The 25620-nt window shown below is 53.4% G+C and overlaps 2 protein-coding genes across 2 annotated transcripts; both read left to right on the top strand.

Annotated features, from left to right (window-relative positions):
• The first annotated feature begins 33 nt into the window (after positions 1–33).
• On the top strand, positions 34–24694 carry LOC122368223 (activating signal cointegrator 1 complex subunit 3-like). The gene is made up of 37 exons (XM_043341957.1): positions 34–207; positions 2019–2176; positions 5401–6031; positions 6228–6378; positions 6703–6880; positions 7108–7378; positions 7669–7869; positions 8152–8344; positions 8567–8679; positions 8882–9003; positions 9285–9411; positions 9772–9992; positions 11437–11542; positions 11884–12108; positions 12377–12496; positions 12789–12903; positions 13198–13334; positions 13626–13802; positions 14075–14303; positions 14716–14857; positions 15059–15170; positions 15436–15604; positions 15879–16099; positions 16366–16618; positions 17008–17142; positions 17435–17566; positions 17704–17865; positions 18305–18423; positions 18766–18886; positions 19288–19420; positions 19767–19934; positions 20194–20263; positions 20551–20741; positions 21711–21951; positions 22338–22535; positions 22810–23007; positions 23418–24694. Exons 2-37 carry the CDS (start codon positions 2019–2021, stop codon positions 23718–23720), a joined length of 6543 nt encoding a protein of 2180 aa, XP_043197892.1. The 5' UTR covers positions 34–207; the 3' UTR covers positions 23721–24694.
• On the top strand, positions 3318–4953 carry LOC122368224 (coiled-coil domain-containing protein 42 homolog). Its single transcript, XM_043341958.1, has one exon. The coding sequence runs from the start codon at positions 3518–3520 to the stop codon at positions 4493–4495; it is 978 nt and encodes a 325-aa protein (XP_043197893.1). The 5' UTR covers positions 3318–3517; the 3' UTR covers positions 4496–4953.
• Positions 24695–25620: the final 926 nt, after the last annotated feature.

The following is a 25620-nucleotide window of genomic DNA, read 5'->3' as shown; positions in this document are numbered from 1 at the left end:
CTACTGTTTTTTCAAATCTGACGCACCTGTGACAGCGTATAAATGTCAACAAATTCGCCGCATGCCGCAAAGCCATTTGCCGCTCGTCCGAGTTCTAAGTTGTGATTATCCGTAATTTCTTTCATTTTAAAGCCAAAAGTAAAGCAAGGGCTTATCTGTTATATTGCCTTTCAAGCAGCTTGAGGGCGTTGTCCTCTTTGGTTCAAGGTTAGTATCTAATCACCTACAATAACAATTGAATTGCATGGCTCCAGTCCACGGACCGTGACAGTGAGTAATTGATTAATCTTAATTAATGAATTTAGATTTTGATAGAATGACATGTCAATGTCTTTTGCATTGGATTGTTACTACCTACATTATGAAACAACTTGCTGTGATAAATGTTTTTTTCACTTAAGATATAGAGAAAAATGAAGTAGTTCAAAAGCCAGATAAAGGTTCTCTGACAGGAGTCAGAATGTCACCAACTTCGGCTATTTTTTGTCTGATGGTATCCCCAAATTTTGCCATCCACACTGTAAATAGAAGTTGTTGATTAGAAAAGGGCATTAGCAGAGCAGAAGTCACACGACGGTTTTCCAGCTGAGGAGGTTTGTAGGTTGTAGGATGCAGGTTTTCAGGTTGTAGATTTGTAGGATGTAGGTAAGGTAAGGTCAGGTTAGGTTAGGTTTGTTTAGGTTTTGTTAGAAAGAAGCAGCTCCGGGTATGGGTATCTCGCCTCTCCTTGGTTGGTAAACCAAAACCTTCATGTGACGTTTGCTCTACTATTACCGAGAAAAGCAGCATAAATGAGTCTGTCTTGTTTTGTGTTTTCACATCACTATTTTCAAAGTGGTTGGTTTAACTTGAGGGAGACAAGACAGGATTGGGGGAGGAAGAATTTAAGGTATTGGTATAGGCAGCTTGCAGGTTTTCTGTTGGTGAAACTGGCCTCAGATGAATAAGTTAAATGTGGTGGTCATTTCTGTTTTACTGATTATCATGTTACACAGTATGTATGTGCCACTTTGCTCTTACTGGGATGTACTTTCTGCCTCTTTCTGGTCTGTTGTCCTATCCCCCTTTGTTAACAAGTTTTATCAATGAGAGGTTCAGATCTGACTGGCAAAACCTTCCTTAATTCTGGATCCAGTAAATTAAAGTAGGTAAGGCAAAAGGTAAAAGTCTTCTTCTGCTCTACAATGTCATACCTTTTAGCACATACTTATCATTCTGCCATGAATTGGCAAAGACTTGTTGGGTCACCCAACCTCTGGCCCAACATTACCTCTGACCCAGCATAGTAGCTTTTGCCTTTGCACAGCAGCTTTTTCCTCAAGATCCTGATTAATAAGGTATTGTGGCTAATTGATACCATAATACAACATGAACATGTTTTGATATATGTACTCTGTAATATTCATTTTAGAGCCATTTCATTCCCTTTTTATAATAATTCAGGTGACATTCAATAACATCACAGGCCATAACAATGTACTATGCGGTATATTTATTTGTCTTTTACCTAATTTCTTTTACTAACGGTTCCTGAGGTGACAAATGCACACATATTTGTGTGAATAAGTAGCTGAACTTGATTGGCACTAAACTGAACAGGTTTAATTAAATTGATAAAGCCCAGAAAATATGGTGATGTACATATCTTAGATGATCCTTGAAGTATTTTATAAGTCCTTGTCCTTCAAATGAGATGAAAAGTTATTTATCCTGCTACTAACCTCCCTTTTGGCATAGTTTTAAATAATTGCAGGATGACAGAATGAATTGAGACTGATAGAGCCCTTTATTTGTCATGTTTTCCTAGGCTTCATTGTAGCCATTCAACCCTTTGTACCAGGTAAGTCACAATAATCTTTATGAGCATGCATCTGTTATCTTCATAGGCAATCAATCAGTGGTGCCCAAAAATGCGATCAATGATTACATGACCACTTGATCATGAGCTCATTGGTTCACACTGTTGCCCTGTACCCCCCTATGACACTGTGTGACAGCTTCTGTCCCGCTGCGGTCAGATGGCTCCGACGCAGGGCCAGCCGCCGCGGCTGTCGGCGGCGCTGCGCCAGTTCACCGACGTCTGTCCGCGCCGCGCCGCTCCGCCGCCGGAGGGCGCCGCAGCCGCCGAGAGCGTCCTGGCCCGCCGGCTCCGGCAGAAAGCCGAACAACAGAAACGGTGGGTCCCGGGTGGGGCAGAGGAAACAGTGGGTGGGACACTGGGACAGATGGGAGAACGGGAACAGTGAGTGTCATCAGCGATGAATTGGGTACTGTTAAAATGGTGCGTGGGACGGATGGGACAATAGAAACGATCTGTTGGTGGGACCGGGTGCAGCGTATGTGATGGGTGGGACGGACAGGGCGGGTGAATGGAAAAGGGATGAACGAGAGACTAGGGCGCAACTGGGAGACGGTGCGATACATTGTGCCATTCACGGAACAACCGGGAGACGGTGCAAGGAGCGGACGAGACAGTGCGAGTGGTCTTTGCCGTTTGGAACTTGTTTGGAACTTTGGAACAGACAGGACAGCGTGAATTTTGGACAGAGTAACGTGAAGTCTAGAGTTGTCCTGTTTCCATACGGTCTCACACCGGGCGCATGGTAGTATCTCGTCGCGTCTCTTTTTTGCCCATCAATTGTCACACACGTAAAGCCCGTGGTCTCTGATTTATAAAGGCTAATTGTGAACGATAAGGTTCATGCCGTTCCCCATTACGCACCACATGGCGTATTGTGTCGGCAATGAAGATATTCCTACAGGCTTAATTAAACAATTGGTTGAAAATAATAGTTTTGACGTTTATGTAAACAAATGAATAATTAAACGACGCCTGATTTTACCGTTCGGATTCGATTCATGTAAAAGCAGCCGGTGTTAGGTTATGTCTCTGACCCGAGATGGCGCTGTCAGTCATCAGTGAGCGCCTGAGGGGTATACTGTGTCGCAGCGCAGCACGTTTATCGGCTGAGAGCCTGCACATCGGGTGATTCTAAATAAAGCAAGTCGAACTACCACACTCAACCAACGAAATGTGTTTTGCTATGACTTATGGACGCTGCGGACCGTGCGGGACGACCGGCGGCGCCGTTGTGTGATCGATATTCCACGCTACTGCGTCTCGGTATCCGGGCCGACTGGCCCACAGTGCGTCCGGTCCGTCCGCGGTCCCCATGCAGCTCTGCGCTGGGTCACGGTGTGACGCTGACTTTTGTCTGCTAACGGCCAGCCAGTGGTATCCCCTGCAAGAAGTTCGCATATGAGATTTATAGCGTGGCTCTAGCGCTGACCTCTTTTTCAAGGCATACTTATTTGGTGCTGGCTGTTGCCCGTGACTTGTTCTGTGATGCTGAATTGGGTCGCAATAACATGCTGAGAAGGAACGTTTGAGGACACCACTGAAGCAACTACGATTCAAATTATCGCTTATCGACCACGGTACAAACACTAAAAGCTTAAATAAAAATTGACAGATAACATTTGAAATTTACCCAAATCGTCTCATCAAACTCCAACCATGAAGAAGACTGAGAACATGATGCGCGATCTGGAGGACTACTTCCGTATCCGGTTCGAGAACAAGATCGCGATCCGCCCGCGGCGCGAAGACTGTCACCTGGCGGCTGCCACGCGGCTGCTGGCGCGCAAACAGGAGCTGGCAGAGGTGGAGACAGAGCTGCGACGCTGCAAGGCCAACTACAAACAGCGCATGCAGGAGATCTCTGAGGAGCGCGATGTGCTGGAGCAGCGAGACAAAGCGCTCAAAACGTCACTGCTCAAATTCGACAAGTTCCTGGCGGAGAACGACTCGAAACGCTACCGAGCTCTGAAGAAGGTCGAGGAGGAGCGAGATCTGCAGCATGTCAAGGATCGTGAGATCGCGAGGCTGACGGAGGACCTGCAGAAACTGAATGACTCGAAGGCGCTGATCCAGGAGCGGGTGGACGGCAACAAGCCGTTCCAGGATTTCATGGAACGTGCGGTGGAATCGACTGAGGACTTTGAGGAGGTGCACGACATCATGAACCGGTACGACATCCTGTTCGCCACCAAGCAGCATCTGATGACCAACGAGCAGGCCAACCAGGACCTGGTGGAGGCGGCGCGCATGGATCTCATCGCCTACTCGGAGGACCGCAACACTGAGATCCTGGGCCTCAACAACCGGCTGTCGGAGCTGCAGACGCGCTACGACCGCGCCCAGCAGGCAGTCGTCAGCTGGGAGAACACCTGGACCAGAATCAAAAACACCGCCGCCAAAAAGACGCTGCTACTGGGCCAGGTGAAGATGGCCATCCACAACCTGTACCAGCTGTGCAACCGGTACCACCAGGCGCGCAGCCTGGGGCCCGAGGAGGCGGTGGCCTGTCACGAGCCGACCACCCAGCTGGGACGGGTGCGCGAGGTGCTTATGGACCTGCTGTTCATCACGACGGAGTGTCGGCGCGCCGAGCAGGCACTTCAGCAGGAGACGGCCGCCCAGGCCAGCTACTGAGCCCAACTACTGAGCCGTCCCTCAGATGCGGGCAATGCGAAACTGCTGAATGGTCCAACCGGGCTCTCGGACACGGGCTCTCTCCTGAACCAACCCGAACGGTCTGTGACCGAACGGCCCGGCGCCGAACTGAGTTACCAGCGGCTGCCGGCCGCCCGACTCGTGGGACGGCGCTGCAGGTCTGCTGAATGCGCAAACCATCATACAATGCCGGCCATGTGGTCAATAAGGAAGCAGCTCACAGTGCTGGATAATTGTTGTGCTCATGGACTGGTTTGGGTGTGCGAGAGCCATAGCATGCTTCGAGAATGCTGCTCCCTGCTGTCGCTATAGCCAGCTTTTACTACTAGAGATAATAAGATTGTATGCAAGTGCATAAACGGCAATGTTGCGCGGTCTGCCTAGAGCCCTGGCCGCCCTTTCATATTGTCATGTAACGAATAAATAACACGAACGAACTTTGTACGAACGATACTGATGTGATCGAAGCATCTTGGCAGTAGCTCGATTGCATTTCGAAGCTGCGCCAAATAAGCCATTTTCATAATTGAATTTGCTTTTAGTTCGTCGTAATTCATAGGTAGTGCCGCACGGTCTACTGAGTGCAGGCTAGCGAACAACAAAACTGAATACAAGTCGGTTCGAAAACGTCCTTGGGCATTCCTTAGTTTCACAATTTTTTTTATACGTTTTAATGTAGTCTACGACCACTTGATCTCTTACATCGGCCGTATTAACAACAATTAAGTGGAATCAAAGCATCAGTTTACGATCGAAATGGACATTTTTGTAGCTGACAGGTATTGAGGAAGTTGTCCTGGGTCGGACTCGCTGGCGGTACGGCTGTTTGGTGTGCATTCGACAGTTCGACACCACTGACGCCCACCCGTGTCCCCCATCGGCAGATGCGCCGGCGAGCAGTGGCACCGACTGCAGCAGGCGGCCGGGCCCAACTGCCGCCGCCAGCTGAAGCAGCTGCAGCTGGCGGCGCTGGCGGCGCTGGGCGGGGACGCGCCGCCGCCGGCCGTCGAGGAGGCCGCGGTGACGGCGGTGCGGCTGTTGGCCGGCGCCGAGCGGCTGACGGCGCCGCTGCGACACCAGCTGGAGGCCGCGCTGCCGGCCGTGACGGCCGCCGTCGGCCAGCAGCTGCTGCAGGCCGTCCAGGATGCCGTCACCGAGATGGAGCCGGCCGCGCTGACGGCCGCGCTCAGCCCGCCGCAGCCGGCCGACGACGGCCAGGAGGCGGAGTTCGGAGCCTCACTGCGGCTCGGCGGACTGGAGCCGTGTGAGTGGCAGGAGCCGACCCTCTCCGACCTCGGCGGCCGGCCCAACGGCACCGCCGGCGCCGACAGCTCCTTCAACATGCTGTACCGCAGCGACGCCGCCCCGGAGAAGAAGTCGCTGCCGTACGGGCCCGACTGGCTGGCTGCAGAGCTGTCCCGCGCGGCCGGTCCCAGCGACGCCCTCGACGACCTCAGTCTCGGTGTCTACAACCTGCTCGAATCGAACTCTGACAACGACGCACTCCAGAGCGAGGTAAGCTTCGAGCTCTTCGAGTAGTTTAAAGATCGGCAACATCCAATGCTGTGTTCCGTTGTGTTTTTTCGTTGTGTTGTGCTTTTTCATTACCTTGAGTGAAGTTTAAGGCTTGCGTGATTCAGACCCTACCAAAACGCTGTCTTGCTTTGCATTTCCACCATCGATGATGACCCGGCCTCTTATCTGTTCCCAGCTGCTGGACCTGTTGGGCTTCGAGCGGATCGAGCTGGTGTCGACGCTGCTGTCCCGCCGCTCTGAGGTGCTCGAGGCCCGATCAGCGGGCGCCTCGCAGCGCAGCGTCTCGCCAAGAACGTTCCAGAAACTGTCGGCGCTCGTCAATGGCCGTAAGTTGATATGACGGCCCTGTTTGTACTCGGGTAGCTGAAAAGAGCCATGGGTGGGCGAATCAAAATCTTACTTAGATAGTTTGTTGCTTCGTGACCGTTACGGATACAAGAGCTTTTGCATTCCATATGCTGGCACCCTCGCTAGTGTCAGCGCTAAAAAGTCAACAGGACCGCAAACTAGGCGATAAGGCATGTGCTCAACCATCTTTCCTGCAGCTTATTAATAAGTAACAGAAGAACCACTCATCTGCTATCTTTTTCCGCTACTCGACTCGTTAACCACCCGCTGGTACCCTGACACCTCCTCTCTCCGTCATTCAGAGAGGCCGGCCAACCTGCCCGGTCAGTCCATCACCGTCCAGTCGCAGCGCGAGGTGGAGGCCAGGAAGGCGCTCCGACGGGAGGAGAAACGGATGCAGAGGGAGCGGGGTCGACAAACGGCCACCGGACAGGACTCCGAGGCGCCGGCCATACAGCCGGAGTTGGCGCGGGCTCAACGGTATGACAGGGGGGACGCTAGTCGTGCAGCACCACTCACTTAGCCGAATGAAAATGGAGAGACACCTGTCGTGCGACTTGAGTTTACTAGCACGGGAATAAAGATAGAGAGTAGTAGGGTAGGGGTGGGGAGCGGGCAATGAAAGAGTACGTATAGTGTACCGTCACATTAAATGTATAATATCTGCCCTCTCGTAACCTGACCTGACCTGACCTCTGTGCCGGCAGTGAGATGGAGCTGCTGCAGGCCATGAGCGCGCCGCTGTTCCCCGACCGGCCGCGGGCGGCTCCGTCCCTCGCCGAGCGACTCCCGTACGTGTTCGACGCCTACAGCCAGGCGCGGCAGACGTCCGCGTTCGTGGCTGGCAACAAAATCAGTCTGCCCGTAGGCTGCGAGTGGAGCGACCACAAGCTCTACCAGGCGGTCGAGATCCCCGTGGCCGAACAGGCGCCCACCGGCGTCGGCGATGAGCGGGTGCAGATCAGCACGCTGGACCAGGTGAGGACTGCCGTCGTCTCGGCGTGTTTTCCGCTCGTTCTTCTGTCTGTCTGTCTGTCTGTCTGTCTGTCCGTCTGTCCGTCCGTCCGTTTATCTATCCATCCATCTCTCTGTAACCGACGGCGCCTTTCTTTTTTCTAATGGCTGATGAATGACACTGTTTTTGACACCAGCAGTGTGTTCTAGTTTTTGTTTATCCATGATGAATGCTTATTTTTCTCCCGACATGGTCTTTCTTTCATTTGCTTGTAGTTTATACACTAACCGAACCCGCCCGTCTGCCTCCTCAGATCGGTCAGAAGGCGTTCGGTGGCATCAAGCAGCTGAATCGAATCCAGTCGGTCGTCTTCAAAACGGCGTACGAGACCAACGAGAACCTGTTGATCTGCGCTCCGACCGGAGCCGGAAAGACCAACATCGCCATGCTGACGGTGGTGCATCAGATTCGACAGCACATCGACAAGGGCGTCATACAGAGGGACGCCTTCAAGGTGGGTGCCTTGTCAGTTTAGGGAAGATGAAAAGACTTGTGTATGGGTAGAGGTGGAGAATGGGTGTCGGGAAGCGCACAGCGCGCGGGGTAGGAAGAGGAGACTTTCGAGTATACCGTCACAATTTTTTATCGACATAGTGAATTATGCTTGCCGACTTTTTTATTCAAGTATAAGGATATCTTGCCTGTATGGCTGCCATTCCCGTTTGGAATGTCAGAATGCGTGCCACCTTCCCTGTTCTAAACTATCTATAACGGCCTTCCGTCTCTGTTCTGTCAGATTGTGTACGTGGCTCCGATGAAGGCGCTGGCGGCGGAGATGACGGCCGGGTTCGGCCGCCGGCTGGCGCCTCTCGGCATCACTGTCAGAGAGTGTACCGGCGACATGCAGCTCACCAAGCAGGAGATCATGCAGACCCAGATGCTGGTCACCACGCCCGAAAAGTGGGACGTGCTCACCAGGAAGAGCACAGGTCAGCTGGATTCCATTGCCTTGCCGATATTTTAACCACAATTGCTGGAATATCTGGTGAAAAAATGTCGTTTAATTGCTAGCAAATATATATTATGTACGAAGCGATTGACTCAGAGTGCTGTGCTCGGAGCGGTGCGGTGTTACGGAATGCTAGCAGCCACTTAGTGATGTGTGGTAAGCGGACGTATCGCAGTGTGCTGACGAGCTGTTTTCTGCGCAGGAGACGTGTCGCTGACGCAGCTGGTGAAGCTGCTGATCATTGACGAGGTACACCTGCTGCACGGAGACCGCGGTCCTGTGGTCGAGGCCCTGGTGGCCAGGACATTACGACAGGTAAGTTACCGGAGGCACGTCTTGGTGCGAGTTTATGTAACAGGTACCTTAACTCGACTGTTCGCAATTGGAAGGTATAACCGTATGTCCTGAATGAATGTTCCATGAATCAATTGTTATGTATTTCGCTTCTCACTGTTTTACGGTCATGAAAAGATGGCCACTCCCCCTTCACGACATTACTATGCTCGTTTGTCGTCAGGTGGAATCGTCGCAGAGCATGATCCGTATCGTGGGCCTGTCGGCCACCCTGCCCAACTATATAGACGTGGCAGAGTTCCTCCGAGTGAACCCCAGGAGGGGACTGTTCTTCTTCGACGGACGGTGAGCTCAATTACTGACTGCGGATTATGTGTTTGATGACTGTCGTTTGTCATATCTTGCCTAATGAGAGGAAGAAAGGTGTGGCTGCTAACTGCCAGTAAGCATAGTTAAAAGCAAGGTTGGAAATACGTGATGCATCCGTAACGTATTCAAAATGGCCCAGCTGCTGTGCCCTCGCGTCTTTTCATGCGCTGTTGTTTGTCACCTGTCCTGCCCTTCCCCGTCAACGGTGAATACTATCCCGATGAATGTTCTACCCTGACCTGACCTCTCTATGACAGGTTCCGTCCGGTGCCGCTGGGCCAGTGCTTCATCGGCGTGAAGGCGCTGAACGCCATGCAGCAGATGAACGACATGGACACGGTCTGCTACGAGAAGGCCTTCGACATGGTCAGCAAGGGTCACCAGGTGCGTGCAGCTCTACCTCGGCGGTACCGTTTGTTCTCGGTCAGAGCCGTCAGTCCAGTCACGGCCAGGTCCAGACGGTTGGAAAGGACAGAGAATATGTCCGGGGCCGAGCGACTGGCGGCGCTCTCCGTGTCTCTGGTCCAATGGTCTCGTCATTACGAACTCGAGGCGTTCGGAAGAGGTCTGTTCTAGGAACTAGCGGTTCATTGGATGATGGCCTTTGGTATTAGCACGGTTCTTCGGTAATGTCCCGTCGAGTCCATCGTAACACCCAACTTAACATTAGCCGTCAACCAGTGAGGTCCCATACCCATCAAACGACTGCACCCCTCTGACCCCTCCCTCCCCTCTCCACCTCAGGTGATGGTGTTCGTTCACGCCCGTAACGCCACGGTACGGGTGGCTACCCGTCTGCGCGAGATCGCCAAACAGCGCGGCCAGCTGGGGCCGTTCCGGGCCGAACAGTCGCCGCAGCTCGGGGCCGAACAGAAGAACGTCCAGAAGAGCAAGAACCGCCAGCTGAGGGAGCTGTTCGATGACGGGTTCGCCATGCACCACGCCGGCATGCTGCGTCAGGACAGGTGAGAGGCGTGGCGTATGACAGCAAAAGGAGCGATGAGAGGCGAGGCAGGACAGGATGGTTGTGGATGGTTGTGGCTTGTGGACAGCGGTTGTGTGGAAAGAGGACTCACTACAGTGATGCATCGGGGATGGGGACTTTGGAGCACGGCCTGCTCATTATTGTGAATGGTCTGATTACTTGCAAAATTGCTGTGCTTATATTCTGCATCCTGTAACCAAATGTCCAAATGTCCAGGATGAATGCGAGAGATTGAACTTGCTACAGACATCAGGAAGGACGATCAGCCGCCATGCACACTACGAGCACGGGCGCTGGAACACATTGCCTCATATGATGGTTTTACCTCGGTTTTTACAGACGGCTCGAAAACAGAACATGGTGTCGGCTGCGCTTTTGTGATTGGTCATGACACGCACATTCTCTTTGCCAACTTCTGCCTCTGTTTTTTCTTCCGAGCTCGTTGCGATTGAGAAGGCTTTGTGTTTTATCGAGGTGTCTGACAGCTCCTGCTATCTGATCTTGTCAGACTCCCTTAGCAGCCTCCTATCTTTACGGAGTTTTAATCCAGACAACCCGATAGTACAAGACATTTTATCTCGTCTTACGTCGGTGGAACGAGCAGGTAAATTCATCCAGTTCTGCTGGATACCGAGCCATGTGGGCATAAGAGGCAACGAGCTTGCCGACGCGGCCGCAAGACGCGCGGCCGCGGCCCCCTACCTCCGTCGTTTGCCTCTGCCGGCTCGCGATTTTTACCCAGCCGTTCGATCTTTTACGATGTTTAGCTGGCAGACAGAGTGGCGTCTCCATGGATCCGAGAAGCTACGAAAGGTGAAACCTACTCTGGAGCCCTGGCAGTCCTGCTTTCAAGGCAAAAGACACCATGAAGTGGTCCTCTGCAGACTACGGATAGGGCATACGTATGCAACGCATGGCTATCTCCTCCGTGGAGATGATCAACCAACATGTAGCCATTGTGCCGTGCCGCTCACAGTCACTCACATTCTCTGAAGTTGCCCGCACCTCGAACCAAACCGGACACGCTGCCTCGGCCGCATTGCCCCAGGCACCACCATTCGCCACCTGCTGGGTGATGACTCACCCTGGGTTTTATCCGGCAGCATCTTTTCTTATATTCAATCCATCAGTTTTCCTGTGATATACTCGTTTTACTAGTATAACGTATCTCAAGTAGTTCTAGTCTTCTTCAGTTCGTCAGTTCTCTGTTGACATATCCGCTTTACCAGTACAGCGTTATGGGCGCAAAATGACCACCGCAGTCGACGCGCCCGTAAACCCCAATGAACGAATGAACGAAAAGACAGACAGTTGGTTTTTGTTGTGTATTTGCTTCACGTCCGTCGGCTCTGTTTATGAACTCTGTACGTCATTGCCTCACTCATCACTTGACTGCTATCTGTGTCGTCTGCTCGCGTCCCCAGGAACCTGGTGGAGCGGCTGTTCTCTCAGGGGATGATCCGCGTGCTCTGCTGTACGGCCACGCTGGCCTGGGGAGTCAACCTGCCCGCTCACGCCGTCATCATCAGGGTAAGTACGGCTGGGACTGGCTGATAGCAATTAATTGTCGGGGATGTGCGGCGGGGGCAGGGGGTAGGCCATCTTATCTATGCTATGGAGTGATCAGCGGCGAATGCCTATTGCAGGGCTTATGACCAGACGAATCAGTGTTTTTCGTGCTTATTATGCTAATTGTCTTTGTTCGTTCTTCTATGGGATATCAGGTTATCGGTATCATAAAAGCATTTTGGAATCAGAGACGAATTCCGAGACAGTGCTCCCAACTTCTAACCTGCACCGTCAGTGATTCGTCTCTAATTTCACACGCTACAACTGTCTGACTCCTCTATCACCCTTCTCCATTTCGACAGGGAACCGACATCTACGACGCCAAGCACGGTTCGTTCGTCGACCTGGGAGTGCTGGACGTGATGCAGATTTTCGGCCGCGCCGGTCGGCCCCAGTTCGACCGTTCCGGCCACGGAACCATCATCACCACGCAGGACAAGCTGTCGCACTACCTGTCACTGCTGACCAACCAGTACCCGATCGAGAGCAGCTTCACCAACCTGCTGGCCGACAACCTCAACGCCGAGGTGGGTAGGATTGTCTAGGTAGGGGCGTGTGAAGTAGATGATGTGGCTGTCTTGTCTGTGGCTGTATTCACTTCACCATGACTGGTCTTCCTTCGTCAGTCGTCACTAAAACGTTTCCAGCTACGTAAAACCCATAGAGCTTATAATATTATTTATTATAAGATCTCTATGCATAAACCACGATCTATCTGTTCACGATTATCACAATTATCTGTTCACCAGTGACCAGAGACAGCTAACTGAACTAACGTCCCGCTCTTGTCCTCAGGTGGCGCTGGGCACGGTCACAAACGTCGAGGAGGCCGTCCAGTGGCTTAGCTACACCTACCTGTACGTGCGCATGCGCAAAAACCCGCAAGTGTATGGCATCAAGCCCGACGAACTGCAGGTAAGGATAGCCATTGAGCTGTATATGGTCAGAACTCAGAAGCATGACATTTTAGGCTACCCACAGCTTAGCCTAGGTAACATGGTACATGGACCAATTAGACACTGGTAGACCATTCACAAATTAACTGAGTCGAATGTATGTTATGGTTCATGACACTATTGCCATTCAATGCTCAGCTTCATTCAGTCATGATTCTGGTCGAACCCGAGGCCGAACTGTCGGCAGCATTAACGTCCTAACCTTTGACTTTTCCTGACCTCTGACCTGTGGCAATGTCGTTGCGTGGCAGGACGACACTCAGCTGCTGATCCGGCGACGTCAGCTGATTGAGAGTGAGGCCGCCAAGCTGGACAAGGCGCTGATGGTGCGCTACGACCCGCGAACCACCTATCTCGATGTCACAGGTGAGATGGGACTGCACTCCAAAGTCTGACTCATTTGACCCGCAAACCACCTATCTGGACGTCACAGGTGAGAGGACTCTGCTTACTGTCTGGGGGTCCTACCAAACCTCTTCGTACAAGTTGGCCACTGTAAAAGCTGCACACGGGCTAGGATCGACTGCAGCACTTTTTGATCGTACAATGGCTTAGCTCCAGACCTGTTCTTTCTATATACTCTGTTCCGGACTCCGTTTCTCTAAGCGTCTTCTCCCCTACATCATTGCGGCGTTCTGATCCGCCCGTTTCTGTTCTCAGACCTGGGCCGGATCGCCAGCCACTACTACATCAAGTACGACACTGTGATGGTGATCAACGAGCGGATCCAGTCGTCCATGTACCAGCGGGACATCCTCGCCATGATATCGCAGTCGTCCGAGTTCGAGCAGATCAAGGTAAGGGGACGCACGGAGAGACGGGACGGTTTGGGGAAGTTGGGAGCTGGGTCGAGGCCAAGAGGATGGGTCGGAAGAGGATGAAGGATTCATTGGGAGGGACGGGAAGTGTGTCAATTTTCCCCGCTCAACTTAATTTTATGCGTCCTGTTTCATGGAAGTGAAGTGTGTCAGCAATCTTGCGTTCTCGCGTGTTCCTCGCCGTACTCTGTACTGCGCTCTTTGTGCCACGCATCACATGCGTCGTCGCCGTGACGACCGTTACTTATGTGAAGCCTGTGACGGCGGCAGGTGCGTGACGACGAGCTGGACGAGCTGGACCGTCACATCCACGAGGACTGCGAAGAGCCGGTACTGGGCGGCTCAGAGAACGTCCACGGCAAAGTCAACATCCTCATCCAGACGTTCATCTCGCGCGGACGCATCGACTCGTTCTCGCTCGTCTCCGACATGAACTACATCGTCCAGGTAAGGAATTGTATAAATAAAGAGATACCTTGCGGATGAGAAGATATCGTACACGGGATCGTTGTTTGTACTTCGCTGATTATCTGTTACTGATGAAATTGGTAACCGATATGATACAGGGTGAAATATCACTATGTAAAGACTAGATGACTAGAAGACTAATGCGTATGTAATGTATTGTATATATGTAATGCGTTTGTTAGCGCCACTCGTTTCTCGTCACCAACTCTGAACTGTCTCGGCCTCCCCCCCCCCCCCCGTCTCCGCCGCAGAACGCCAAGCGCATTGTGCGCGCCGTGTTCGAGATCTGTCTGCACAAGCACTGGCCGCTGGTGTCTGCGCACGTGCTGCAGCTCAGCCTGCAGCTGGAGCGCCAGCAGTGGGCCTCGGAGACGCCGCTGCGCCAGTGCGGCGGCGAGCTGAACGCCCTCATACTGGAGAAGCTGGACCAGCGCAACCTGCGGCCAGACGACGTGCGGGAGATGGACGTCAAAGAGCTCGGTAAGTGATGGGGATGGTCGGGGACGGAGGGAAGCGACAGGTGAATGGCTGGGCAGAAACTTGGTATGTTATGGTTTTGAAGGAGATAGTTGCTTAAGTAGCAGAGAATAGCGCCGACGACCTGTTTAGTCTGGGCGCCCAAAAACCCCAGTTCGTCATCATCATTATTAGAATAGACCCTTGAAAGACGCTTTTGTGAAGACCATAGACTGCTGACTGGTGACCACTGACTCTAGGAATCTGAGCACTGTCTGGTGAACACTGACTTCTTAGCACAGTCTAGTGACAATTGTCTCACATCTTACTGCTAACCACTGATCAATGACTGACTGCTGACCGACCAGTGACTACCGACCACTGAGCACTGACCGTCTGTTCACTAACCATTGATCACTGACCTGACTGCGTCCAGGTTTTCTGATCCGGGACCAGAAGAAGGCGCCCGCCATCCGTCGCGCGGCCTCGGAGATCCCTGCCGTCACCCTGGACGCCAGCGTGCAGCCTATCACCCGGCGGGTGCTGCGAGTGAGGCTGACCATCACACCGGACTTCAGGTGAGTAGAGGTGACTTCACATCATCACACGGCCGGTCCAGCTGACCATATTCACACTGGACTTCAGATCACTTCAGATTATGTGACACTACCACAGCTAGTCCGACAGACCATTACACTGGACTTCAGATGAAACGATTGGATTGGCCCAGAGGTGATAACGCTGATGCGAGGTGATGACGTAAGAGCTTTGTTCGACAGATGGAGTGACCGAGTGCACGGCAAGACGTCCGAGACGTTCATCGTGTGGGTGGAGGACCCCGACAGCAACTATATGTACCACCACGAGTACTTCATCCTGCAGAAGAAACAGGTCAGTCAAGGCCGCATCATACAGTCAAACGACTGCATCGGGCAAAAACGTTAATCGATGGATAAACGAAAGAGGTCACCCTAATCATAGCACAAATTTGGGCGGTGATTTTTCATTCGTGTTTAATGGTTGCAGTTACACTGAAACAAGTCACAACCACCCCGTTAACATCTCCGCGCCTCCAGAGCATCGCATTACACCCAAGACAACAACCGCCGTCCCAGGCAGCCCCTTTACCCCTCTGACGCTCCCCGTCGTCCCCCAGGTGCTCCGCGAGGAGCCGCAGTCGCTCGTGTTCACGATCCCGATCTTCGAGCCGCTGCCGGCGCAGTACTACATCCGCGTACTGAGCGAACGCTGGCTGGGCTCTGAGGCTGTGCACCCGCTGTCGTTCAAGCACCTGATCCTGCCCGACCGCCACCCGCCGCACACAGGTGAAGAGCAGGTTAATGGTGGTGGGTGGAGGACGCTGTTTGGCTGCTACTGTGTCTGATTCTCATTTCGAAATACTTTATTTTTAAAATCATTGTGGCTGAGTGTAGTTATTTTGCGTTATCTCATATGTGCGATATGATATATTCGCAGAATTATTATTTACAATAGTGCCTAGCCCACCTTGGCGCTAGGTGGGTGGATTGATCAGACCTGACATCTGTCCCTCACAGCGGCGCTCCCACCTGACTTTCCCTACCAAACCGTACCTTCCAGATCTGCTGAACCTGCGGCCGCTGCCGGTCTCGGCTCTGCAGAACATCCACTACGAGAGTCTCTACGGCTTCACCCACTTCAACCCGATCCAGACGCAGCTGTTCCACGCCCTGTACCACTCGGACTGCAACCTGCTGCTGGGGGCGCCCACCGGATCCGGGAAGACGATCGTTGCAGAGATCGCCATGTTCAGGGTGTTCACTCAGATGCCCAAACGAAAGGTGGGTGAGATTGCGGACAACAGCGCGACGATTGTAAGACTGCTATTGCTTTGTTTTGAGATAGATGCTGTGAATATTATTTTATATTCCTTATGATAATGTTTAATGTTTTGCTTATGAACTTTGCTTTAAAACATCAACTCGTGGTCAATATCCATCGAACTCTTTTCGCGACCTTAAGCTCGTCAACTGTTTTCGGCCCTTGCAGTAATTGCAGTCTGCCCGTCCCCGTTATCTGACGGCTCTCCTGCCCCGCCCGTCCGCAGGTGGTGTACATCGCGCCGATGAAGGCGCTCGTCCGGGAGCGCATGAACGACTGGCGCGAGCGGCTCCAGAGGAAGCTCGGCCTTCGTCTCGTGGAGCTGACCGGTGATGTGACGCCCGACGTGCGGGCCATCCAGTCGGCGGACGTGATCGTGACGACCCCAGAGAAGTGGGACGGTGTCAGCCGCAGCTGGCAGACGCGCAACTACGTCCAGGACGTGGCGCTCATCATCATCGACGAGATCCACATGCTCGGTGAGCGTGGGTGGAGGGCAATTTGGCCGAATGAGACGGGTGTGGTGAGTGGGCTGGGATGTAAATAGAGGGGTGATGGGAGGTTGAAGAAGGAAGGACCGAAGTTTGGCTTGATTTCGCGGGCCAGATCGGCATGTATTGTCCAGGAAAACGTATGCAGTTGTCTGGTCATCTTTTAAGTGAGATGTGCCATGTGTTTGTGGCTTGTGCTGGCGTGTCTTCTCATTCTGGAAGTATTGTGCCGTGTATGTACATATTCTATGACGTGTTTCAGACTGTTACCGCAGTCCCGGTGCTGCAGGCGATTGTATAAACTCGCACGGTCCATAGCAGCTGTGGCCTGTGTGGTCAGTGGTCCGTCTACAGTTTATCCTTTCCCTGCGTTTCAGGCGAGGACCGCGGCCCGGTGCTGGAGGTGATTGTCTCTCGGACCAACTTCATCTCATCCCACACCCAGCGTCAGCTGAGGATCATCGGTCTGAGCACGGCCATGGCCAACGCCGCAGACCTCGCCTCCTGGCTCAGTACGTCATCGCTCGTGGGAAGAGGGTGCCAGTTTTTGGCCGGACGGTGGGACGTTATGTGGTAGTATTTGATATCAATCCATGTTTTCAAATGCCCTTGTACTGTTTGCCGGGAGTCTTATTTATTCGCGATCATTGCAATAATTATGGAATGTGGGCGGCGCAAAAGCCTTCTCTTCATCATCATTCATCAACCCGAGCATCTGGCCCCGCAGACATACAGGGCGTCAGGCTGTAAAACTTAGGACCGACGATACGGTCTTGGCCTGACCTTTGACCTGTGACCCCTCAGACATCAAGGGCGTCGGTCTGTACAACTTCCGGCCGACGGTACGGCCGGTACCGCTCGAGATCCACATCCATGGATTCCCGGGCAAACACTATTGTCCGCGGATGGCCACCATGAACCGGCCCACCTTCAAAGGTAAGCAGTCTGATACGGGCGTTACAGCGGGCCATCTATGCGATATTTAGACTCGCCGGGTGGACCAAACACTATTGTTGAGCGGGACGGCTGTTGAGCGGAGCGACTCTCTGACCGGACGACTCTCCCCTCGGCAGCGATCCAGACGCACTCGCCGGAGAAGCCGAGTCTGGTGTTCGTCTCGTCCCGGCGTCAGACGCGGCTGACCGCCCTGGACCTGATCGCCTACCTGGCTGCCGAGGACAACCCCAAACAGTGGCTGCACATGGACGAGGCAGAATTACAGCCCAAACTGGATGGTAAGGGAGGCCGGGAGGACGACCCCAAACAGTGGGAGGGGAGGGACTAGGGAGGGAGACAACTCCAAACAGTGGGAGGGGAGGGACTAAGGAGGGAGGTCGACAACTCCAAGCAGTGGGAAGGGTGGGAGGGGAGGGACAACCCTAAACAGTGGCTGCACAATTGCACATGGAAGAGGCCGAGCTTCAGTCCAAACTGGATGGTACGGAGGGGATTCATTTATCGCCATTGTTATCTGTTCTCGCTACCATGCCTGAGGTAAAAGGGGCTGTATCTTGTAAACTTAATCTTGATCTTGTCTGCCCTGATCGGTGCTGGCGCTGCTTCCCTGACCTTTGTTGTTGATCTACCGATGACAGGTTCTGGCCTGGTGCCGATGCCCCCCCCCCTGACCTACCCCCGCTCTGACCTGTGCCGTTGCCCTGCCTCACCTTGCAGAGGTGCGTGACCCGAACCTGCGTCTGACGCTGGCTTTCGGTATCGGCATCCACCACGCCGGCCTGGTCGAGTACGACAGAAAGCTGGTCGAGAAACTGTTCGTCGAACAGAAGATCCAGGTCGGTGGCCGCCGGTGGCCGGTGCTAGTTGGACCGTTTTCTCCGGCGTGTGGACTGGATCGTGTTATATTTGTGATTTCTAGACACTAGGCTGGTCTGTGTTACATTTGTAACTTCTAGACACGAACACGGTTATATATGTCGACTGTTTAATGGTGTTTATGGATATCAGTCTATACTTAGGGTCATTATTATAATTGAGGTAATTTTTGCTTGTTATTAGTAGGTCGAAATAAGCACATGCTAAGAACTTGACATTACGTCGGTTACAGAGAACTTGCTACTGTAATTGTGGTGCTGCTTCTTGTGATGACCTATTCCGGTTTTCCTCCCTTTACCCAGGTGCTCATCGCCACTGCTACGCTGGCCTGGGGCGTCAACTTCCCCGCCCACCTGGTGGTGGTGAAGGGCACTGAGTACTTTGACGGCAAACAGAAACGCTACGTCGACTTCCCGATCACGGGTGGGTGATTGTGCGAAATGGCCGGCTCCGGTGGAGTGGAATGGGGTCGGATGAAGTGGGCACACTCATTGACTAAATACCCTTGATATCTGTCTGGGTCGGATGTACGAGATACTGCCTCGCAGACTGTATGTCGCTGCTGAGTAATTGGGCATACTTATAGTAGACTGGCAGTCCAGTGGCACGTATGTTCGATCATGAGCAGCGTATGCTGGATACTGTGATTTAAACTGTATTTCCATACGAAGCTTTCTTTAGCATACGAATAATTGTCGACGACAATTTCGTATGCTTTTCAATGAGACATATGACGTTACCAGCTCCGGCTGCGCTGACCCAAATGTGGGCGCTGCTGTCATCCCCGTGCTCCACTCACCGTACGGTGCTCTGCGTTCGGACAGACGTGCTGCAGATGATGGGCCGCGCCGGCCGGCCGCAGTACGACGACAACGGCGTGGCCGTCGTGCTCGTGCACGACCAGAAGAAGCACTTCTACAAGAGCTTCCTGTACGAGCCGTTCCCCGTGGAGAGCAGGTGAGACACTCAAGCCGCTTTTCACCGTCATTAGGGTTTTATTTTATCAACTACCTATCCTGACTGTCCTTTTTTTGACCTTCTTGTCACTCCTTCCTCAAAGATCACTGGGCGTAGGTCGGTTTGCGTCTAATCTCATCACGCTTACCATGAACCCCTAGCTGACTACTCGTATGTCTGACCCTCTGACCATGAAGCTGACACTTCGCCCCTTTTGACCGTCGGCAGTCTGATGAGCGTGCTGCCCGACCACCTCTCATTCATTTCTTACCCGTAACCCAGCTGCCATCAGCTGACTGCGTCTAACGCTCTTATAACACCTAACCTACTCTCTCGTCGTCCTCAGTCTGATGAACGTGCTGCCCGACCACCTGAACGCCGAGATCGTGGCCGGCACGCTGCAGAGCAAGCAGGACGCCATCGACTACCTCACGTGGACGTTCTTCTTCCGGCGCGTGCTGCAGAACCCCACCTACTACGACCTCGAGTCTACCGATGGAGACTCGGTCAACAGGTAACCGGAGCCAAATAGATGACCTCGTACTTAACTCTCAGGGCCAGATACACGCAGTGTTTACGGACGATATAACGACTGCCCTTGAGCTCACCATGTCGACATAAAAAGCAAGCATGTAGTGTTAACCGAAGCACTTTATCCATATGAGTTTGAATGGTATTGGGTTATAAGATTTTGTTCAGGATATCTGACATTAATATCAGGAATACCCTCTTTCCCTTAAACCCGCTGACCTGCTTCTTGTTTTGCTTGTCAGGTACCTGTCTGAGGTGGTGGACGGAGCCGTCAACACCCTCGAGCAGAGCGGCTGTGTTGAGGTGGACGCCGTAAGTATGCGCAGCTCTCTACAGACTGCAAAATATGCGTGTTTTATTAGGGAAATTAACTTAGTTATACTACAGTGTCGGGGTTACCAGTACATTTTTTCTTGTCCCAGACTACTCCATTCATTGTTTTGTAATCCCTGACTCTTGCAATCTTAATATATCGTAACAAGATTGTGATAATTTATGGACTCAGCAATCAGGTCTTTATTGCTGACATGCTACAAGCGTTCCCTCAGCGTCACATGAGACTTCCAACTGACTTACCTCGCCTGCTACTCTCCCGTCAGGACAACCGGGGTCTGTACGCCACCGTGCTGGGCCGTATCGGCTCGTTCTACTACCTGAACCACCGCACCATGGAGCTGTTCAGTGAGCGGCTGGGCGCCGACACCTCCGACCACGACCTGCTCAAACTGGTCTCGGACGCCTACGAGTATGACGAGATTCCGGTCCGACACAACGAGGACATCACCAACGGGTTAGTCGGTGGGACTGGTGGAGATGGGTGGGGATATTTGGTACCGGAGATGTGTGTGGTATCGGCTGTGGGATGTGTCTGGGGGCGGCGGGTGGCAGGAAATACATAGTTGAGGTGAGACTCATAGGCAAGGGTAAACTCAGTGAGTGATATGCCTTATTGTGTCGCGGTATCTCAGCAGCAGCGAATTTCCTGGATAGATGGAATTCTTGAATGGCCCCTCAAGTCAGCTCTCATTGTCCGTCTGACATTTCTCCTGACTACCCCTGCAGTGAGTTGGCGGCCCAGCGTCTCGAAGTAACGTATTGCCGATCCTGGCCCTGCCATGTCCGTTGTCCAGTGATAACATATCATGTCCCTGTCTGCCCGCAGTGAGCTGGCAGCTCAGTGCCCGGTGGTAACATCTCTCTCCCTGTCTGCCCGCAGTGAGCTGGCGGCCCAGTGCCCGGTGGTAATATCTCTCTCCCTGTCTGTCCGCAGTGAGCTGGCGGCCCAGTGCCTCGAAGTAACATAGCCCCGGTTTTGTCTGTCCCGCAGTGAGCTGGTGACCCAGTGCCCGGTGGTAACATCTCCCTCCCTGTCTGTCCGCAGTGAGCTGGCGGCCCAGTGCCCGGTGGTAACATCTCCCTCCCTGTCTGCCCGCAGTGAGCTGGCGGCCCAGTGCCCGGTGGTAACATCTCCCTCCCTGTCTGCCCGCAGTGAGCTGGCGGCCCAGTGCCCGGTGGTAACATCTCCCTCCCTGTCTGTCCGCAGTGAGCTGGCGGCCCAGTGCCCGGTGGTAATATCTCTCTCCCTGTCTGCCTGCAGTGAGCTGGCGGCCCAGTGCCCGGTGGTAATATCTCTCTCCCTGTCTGCCCGCAGTGAGCTGGCGGCCCAGTGCCCGGTGGTAATATCTCTCTCCCTGTCTGCCCGCAGTGAGCTGGCGGCCCAGTGCCCGGTGGTAACATCTCCCTCCCTGTCTGTCCGCAGTGAGCTGGCGGCCCAGTGCCCGGTGCCGGTGGACAAGTACAGCTACGACTCTCCGCACGTCAAGACGCACCTGCTGTTCCAGGCGCACTTCTCGCGTCTCCGGCTGCCCATCGCCGACTACGTGACTGACCAGAAGTCGGTGCTGGACCAGGCGATCCGCGTGTGCCAGGCGCTGCTGGATCTGGTGGCCGAGTCGGGCTGGCTGGCCACCACCATCAGGGCCGTCCAGCTGCAGCAACAGGTGCGGGGATAATGGGCGGGCGGGCAAGTGGGTAGGCGGTGGGTAGGTGGGTAGGGCCGTGACGGAAGGAATTGGCAGGTCAGCAGCCTATCGAATGGGCGAGCCGAATGACTGACCGATCGGCGTATAGCGTTGACCGATCGGCGTCTAGCGTGATGATGTGACTGCCGCTGATGCTCACACCAATTATGTGAACAATGCGAAAGGCAGACAATCGTCAACCTTAGCAGAATATCGCAAAAATGTTCTAGTTGTGTTACTACATACTTTGCATGATGCAGTGATACGGAAATGTGTCTCGGACTGCTGCAGTGGTTTGATTCCCCCCCCCCCCCCTCCGGACTACATGCATGTCAGCTGACCGCACCGGCGTCTGTTCTCTGCAGCTGATCCAGGCGCGGTGGGTGACCGACTCGCCCCTTCTAACGCTGCCGCACCTGGAGAGCGGCCAGCTGCGCCTGCTTGGCCGGCTCGACTGTCTACCGCGCCTGGTGGAGGCGGCCGGCGGCGGCGGCGACCGGAAGGCGTTCAGCGCCGTCCAGGAGAGACTGGCGCAACACATGGACGGCTGGCAGCTACAGGAGGTGGGTGCCGGATCCGACGGCCGTGACAAGGCATGACTGTCTGATGACTGGAGTACTGGAGAGATTTTATCTGCGCCGTAGTCATAGGCGTAGTCGTTTAATAGAATTCTTCCACGTGGTGGCTCTTACGAACTCCGTCGAAAAATAAACAGAAATTGCACATATGAAACGATTTCTACTAAAATTTGCCAGACTTATCCAATGCATATGAAAGTGTGCCTGCCTGTCTGAAGTATGGTATGCGGATTGTCTAACATCTCTTATCCTCTTTCAGATGAACGACGCTCTGCGCCGTCTGCCCCGGATGCGTCTGTCGGTGGCCGTCGAGGGCTGGTGGGAGGCGTCTGCCTCGGCCGAGCGGCGTCCTATCGCGTGCCGCCAGCAGCCGGCACAGCCCACCTGGCTGGACCTGCACGCTGACCAGGAGTACACGCTCCAGGTGGAGCTGCGCAGACTCAACCCGCCTCCAAAGGTCAGTGACGCCCGCAGACAGCCCGGCGGCCCGGGGTTCCCGGCGGGGACGGGGCCGGCAGCACGTTGTAAGGAACGTGAGCTAATCGTGCGTCACACCTCTCCTGATTTTGATATTGAGCGCGCTCTGTTAGCGTTCTTTGGTCGCTGTCTGTGGCATAAATTAATTGGTTTAATATAACTGTGACGCAACTATACTATTCTAGTCTTGTTGATACACGGTATCTGTTTTTTATAAGGCTTGCTGGCAAGCCATAGCAGATGATTCCCTGTTAGTGGGCTTCAGATAATAATCCTGATTGTAGTTCCCTGATCATATGCGGTCTTGTCGGTGAGGTGAGTCGATCAATACCACTCGGTGTCCCGTTTTTCACCTCCTCCCCTCTCACCCGTCCCTCTGTACCGTTCCAGGAGGGCCGGGCGCTGGCTCACGCGCCCTGCTTCCCCAAGCCTAAGGACGAGGGCTGGGTGCTGGTGCTCGGCGAGGCTGACTCGGGCGAGCTGCTGGCGCTGAAGCGGGTGGGCGCCGGCCGCGGACGGTGCGCCGCGCCGCTGGCGTTCCGGACGCCGGCCGAGACTGGCCGGCATATCTACACGCTGTACCTGCTGTCAGACAGCTACCTGGGCCTGGACCAGCAGTACGACCTCTGGCTGAACGTGGTCGAGCCGTCGGTGTCGGCACAGGTCAACGGCGAGCTCGGGGACCTGGAGTAGGGCCGGCCGGGGGGGGGGGGGACAGAGGGGTGCTGTGTTTACGGGCCAGGAGATGGACTGGTGGACGGGGGGATTTGGAGCACAGAGGGGAGCCACAGGACAAGCGAGAGCGGAAAAGACCAACGTGTGGACTCTAAGTGCTAGAACGCGTTCTTGAGGCAGAGGCAAATGCGTCATATGAGCTGCGAATAACCAAGAAATTGTTACGTTCAGGAGCGTTAGGCTGTCTCAGTTCGAACCGAAGGGACTGATTCAGATGAAGGAACAGGTATTGTGTGTCATTGGGTCCACGACAGAAGATGGAATGGGCACATATTCTTCAAACGTACGTTTCGTTGACCGTCCCGGGTGGGTCAGTACCTGTTACGGTGTTTCTGTGTGTATGATGGCACGGAGTCGCCGGTAGTGACACGTGGGGGCCACCGGGGCTCCGGCAGTCCAGACGGCAGGGCTTTCCTTGTTACGAGTGCTGCGACGGTCGCAGGTGATTTTGTATTGTGTGCTTCTGGCTCGGTGTGGCGAGTTCACTGGTGTTTATACTGCATGTGGTTTCATGTGACCCGTGCGGAGAAGACTGACAGGTCGAGAGGTCAGTGCTGTTTCCTCAACGTGATAGGGTATCACAGTAAGGCCAGAGTGCACAATGCCTCACTGTTCGTTGACCAGAAGCTTTATATGATTGTCTCTTCTTATTGTATGATTTTGTAAAAAGTCATCAACTATGCATTGGACCGAAGGGCGGATGGCGGGATCTGTGATACCCCAGCAATTTCCACAGCCGCTTCGCCGGAGGTCACAGCTGTCATGTGTTGTCCATGTCATCCGTGTTGCGACACTGACATACCAGCAAAGCCTGTGTGATTTTGTCGCGCCATGAGCGACAGTTTATCACACCCGCCAGTGCGTCGTTCCTTGCGAGCCCACAGTTGAGCATTATAGCCCAGTGACACGTTGAATACAGTGGTGATCGGAAAGCTGTTTTGTTATGTGCATCCGCTCAGGTGAGGAAAGCATCCCTGTCACAATGAACCTACAGAACCTATTTTACGACTATTAGTCGCAGCTCTCAACGTTGACCAACCCTCGCGTGGTTTTGTAAGGAACGTCCCAATTTGTAAAATATTTCAGCTCTCAGCCGAGTAGGTAGTCATCCCGTTTTTGTAACTGAGAATGTGGTTGAGTCTGCGATATGCCAGACAAAGGGACGCACCGAGCTTGCCAGACGCTCTTTTTACCACCGGGCGGTGAGAGCGTGGAATTGCCTGACCCCCGAGATCAGAGCATCACCAAATATGACTGCTTTTAAGAAAGGTATGTCGATTGCGCACTTAGGTTGATGCACTTGTTTGTGATTACTGTCATGCTAGGTACGTGTTTCTGTGTGTGTATCTGTGTGTCTTTCATTGTCGCTTTTATTGTCGGATGACGTGGATTGCTGAAAAACCATTTTATGGATGTTGTCCGAAATACATGATGATGATGATGATGAGGGAAGTAGGTAAATCCTTGTAACTGGCAGTTCTTCGGACGGCTATTGCTGCCTGTATATCGTGTACCGCTCGCATGTCATTCATCGAATCCTGAACCCAATCGCACTCTGAATTCACACTCGGCTGAGCTCATTCACACCAGATCCGGCATTGATAATGCTTTCCAGCAACAGACGGACTCCGTTCCATGAGGGTGCCCGAGGAGTCAAAGGTCCGGTTTGGTACGCGTGTTGCGTCAAAAGTAATGATAGATGCTACAAGTAATCGGCCCATGACGGCCATAACCCACATGTGTTGAGCGGGGTGTCAATTCTTGCCGACACGTGCGTTGTGATCCGTGTACCAATCTAAGAAGGAGAGTTTAGGAGACCTCTGGAACAACATAAGCCGGATATGAGTAACCGGCTTAT

The sequence above is a fragment of the Amphibalanus amphitrite genome, unplaced genomic scaffold, assembly GCF_019059575.1.
Source record: "Amphibalanus amphitrite isolate SeventyFive unplaced genomic scaffold, NRLGWU_Aamphi_draft 000932F_arrow, whole genome shotgun sequence".
Classification (NCBI taxonomy): Eukaryota; Metazoa; Arthropoda; class Thecostraca; order Balanomorpha; family Balanidae; genus Amphibalanus; species Amphibalanus amphitrite.
The sequence above is the reverse complement of the archived record's forward strand: the minus strand, read 5'-3'. Positions and strand labels throughout refer to the sequence as shown.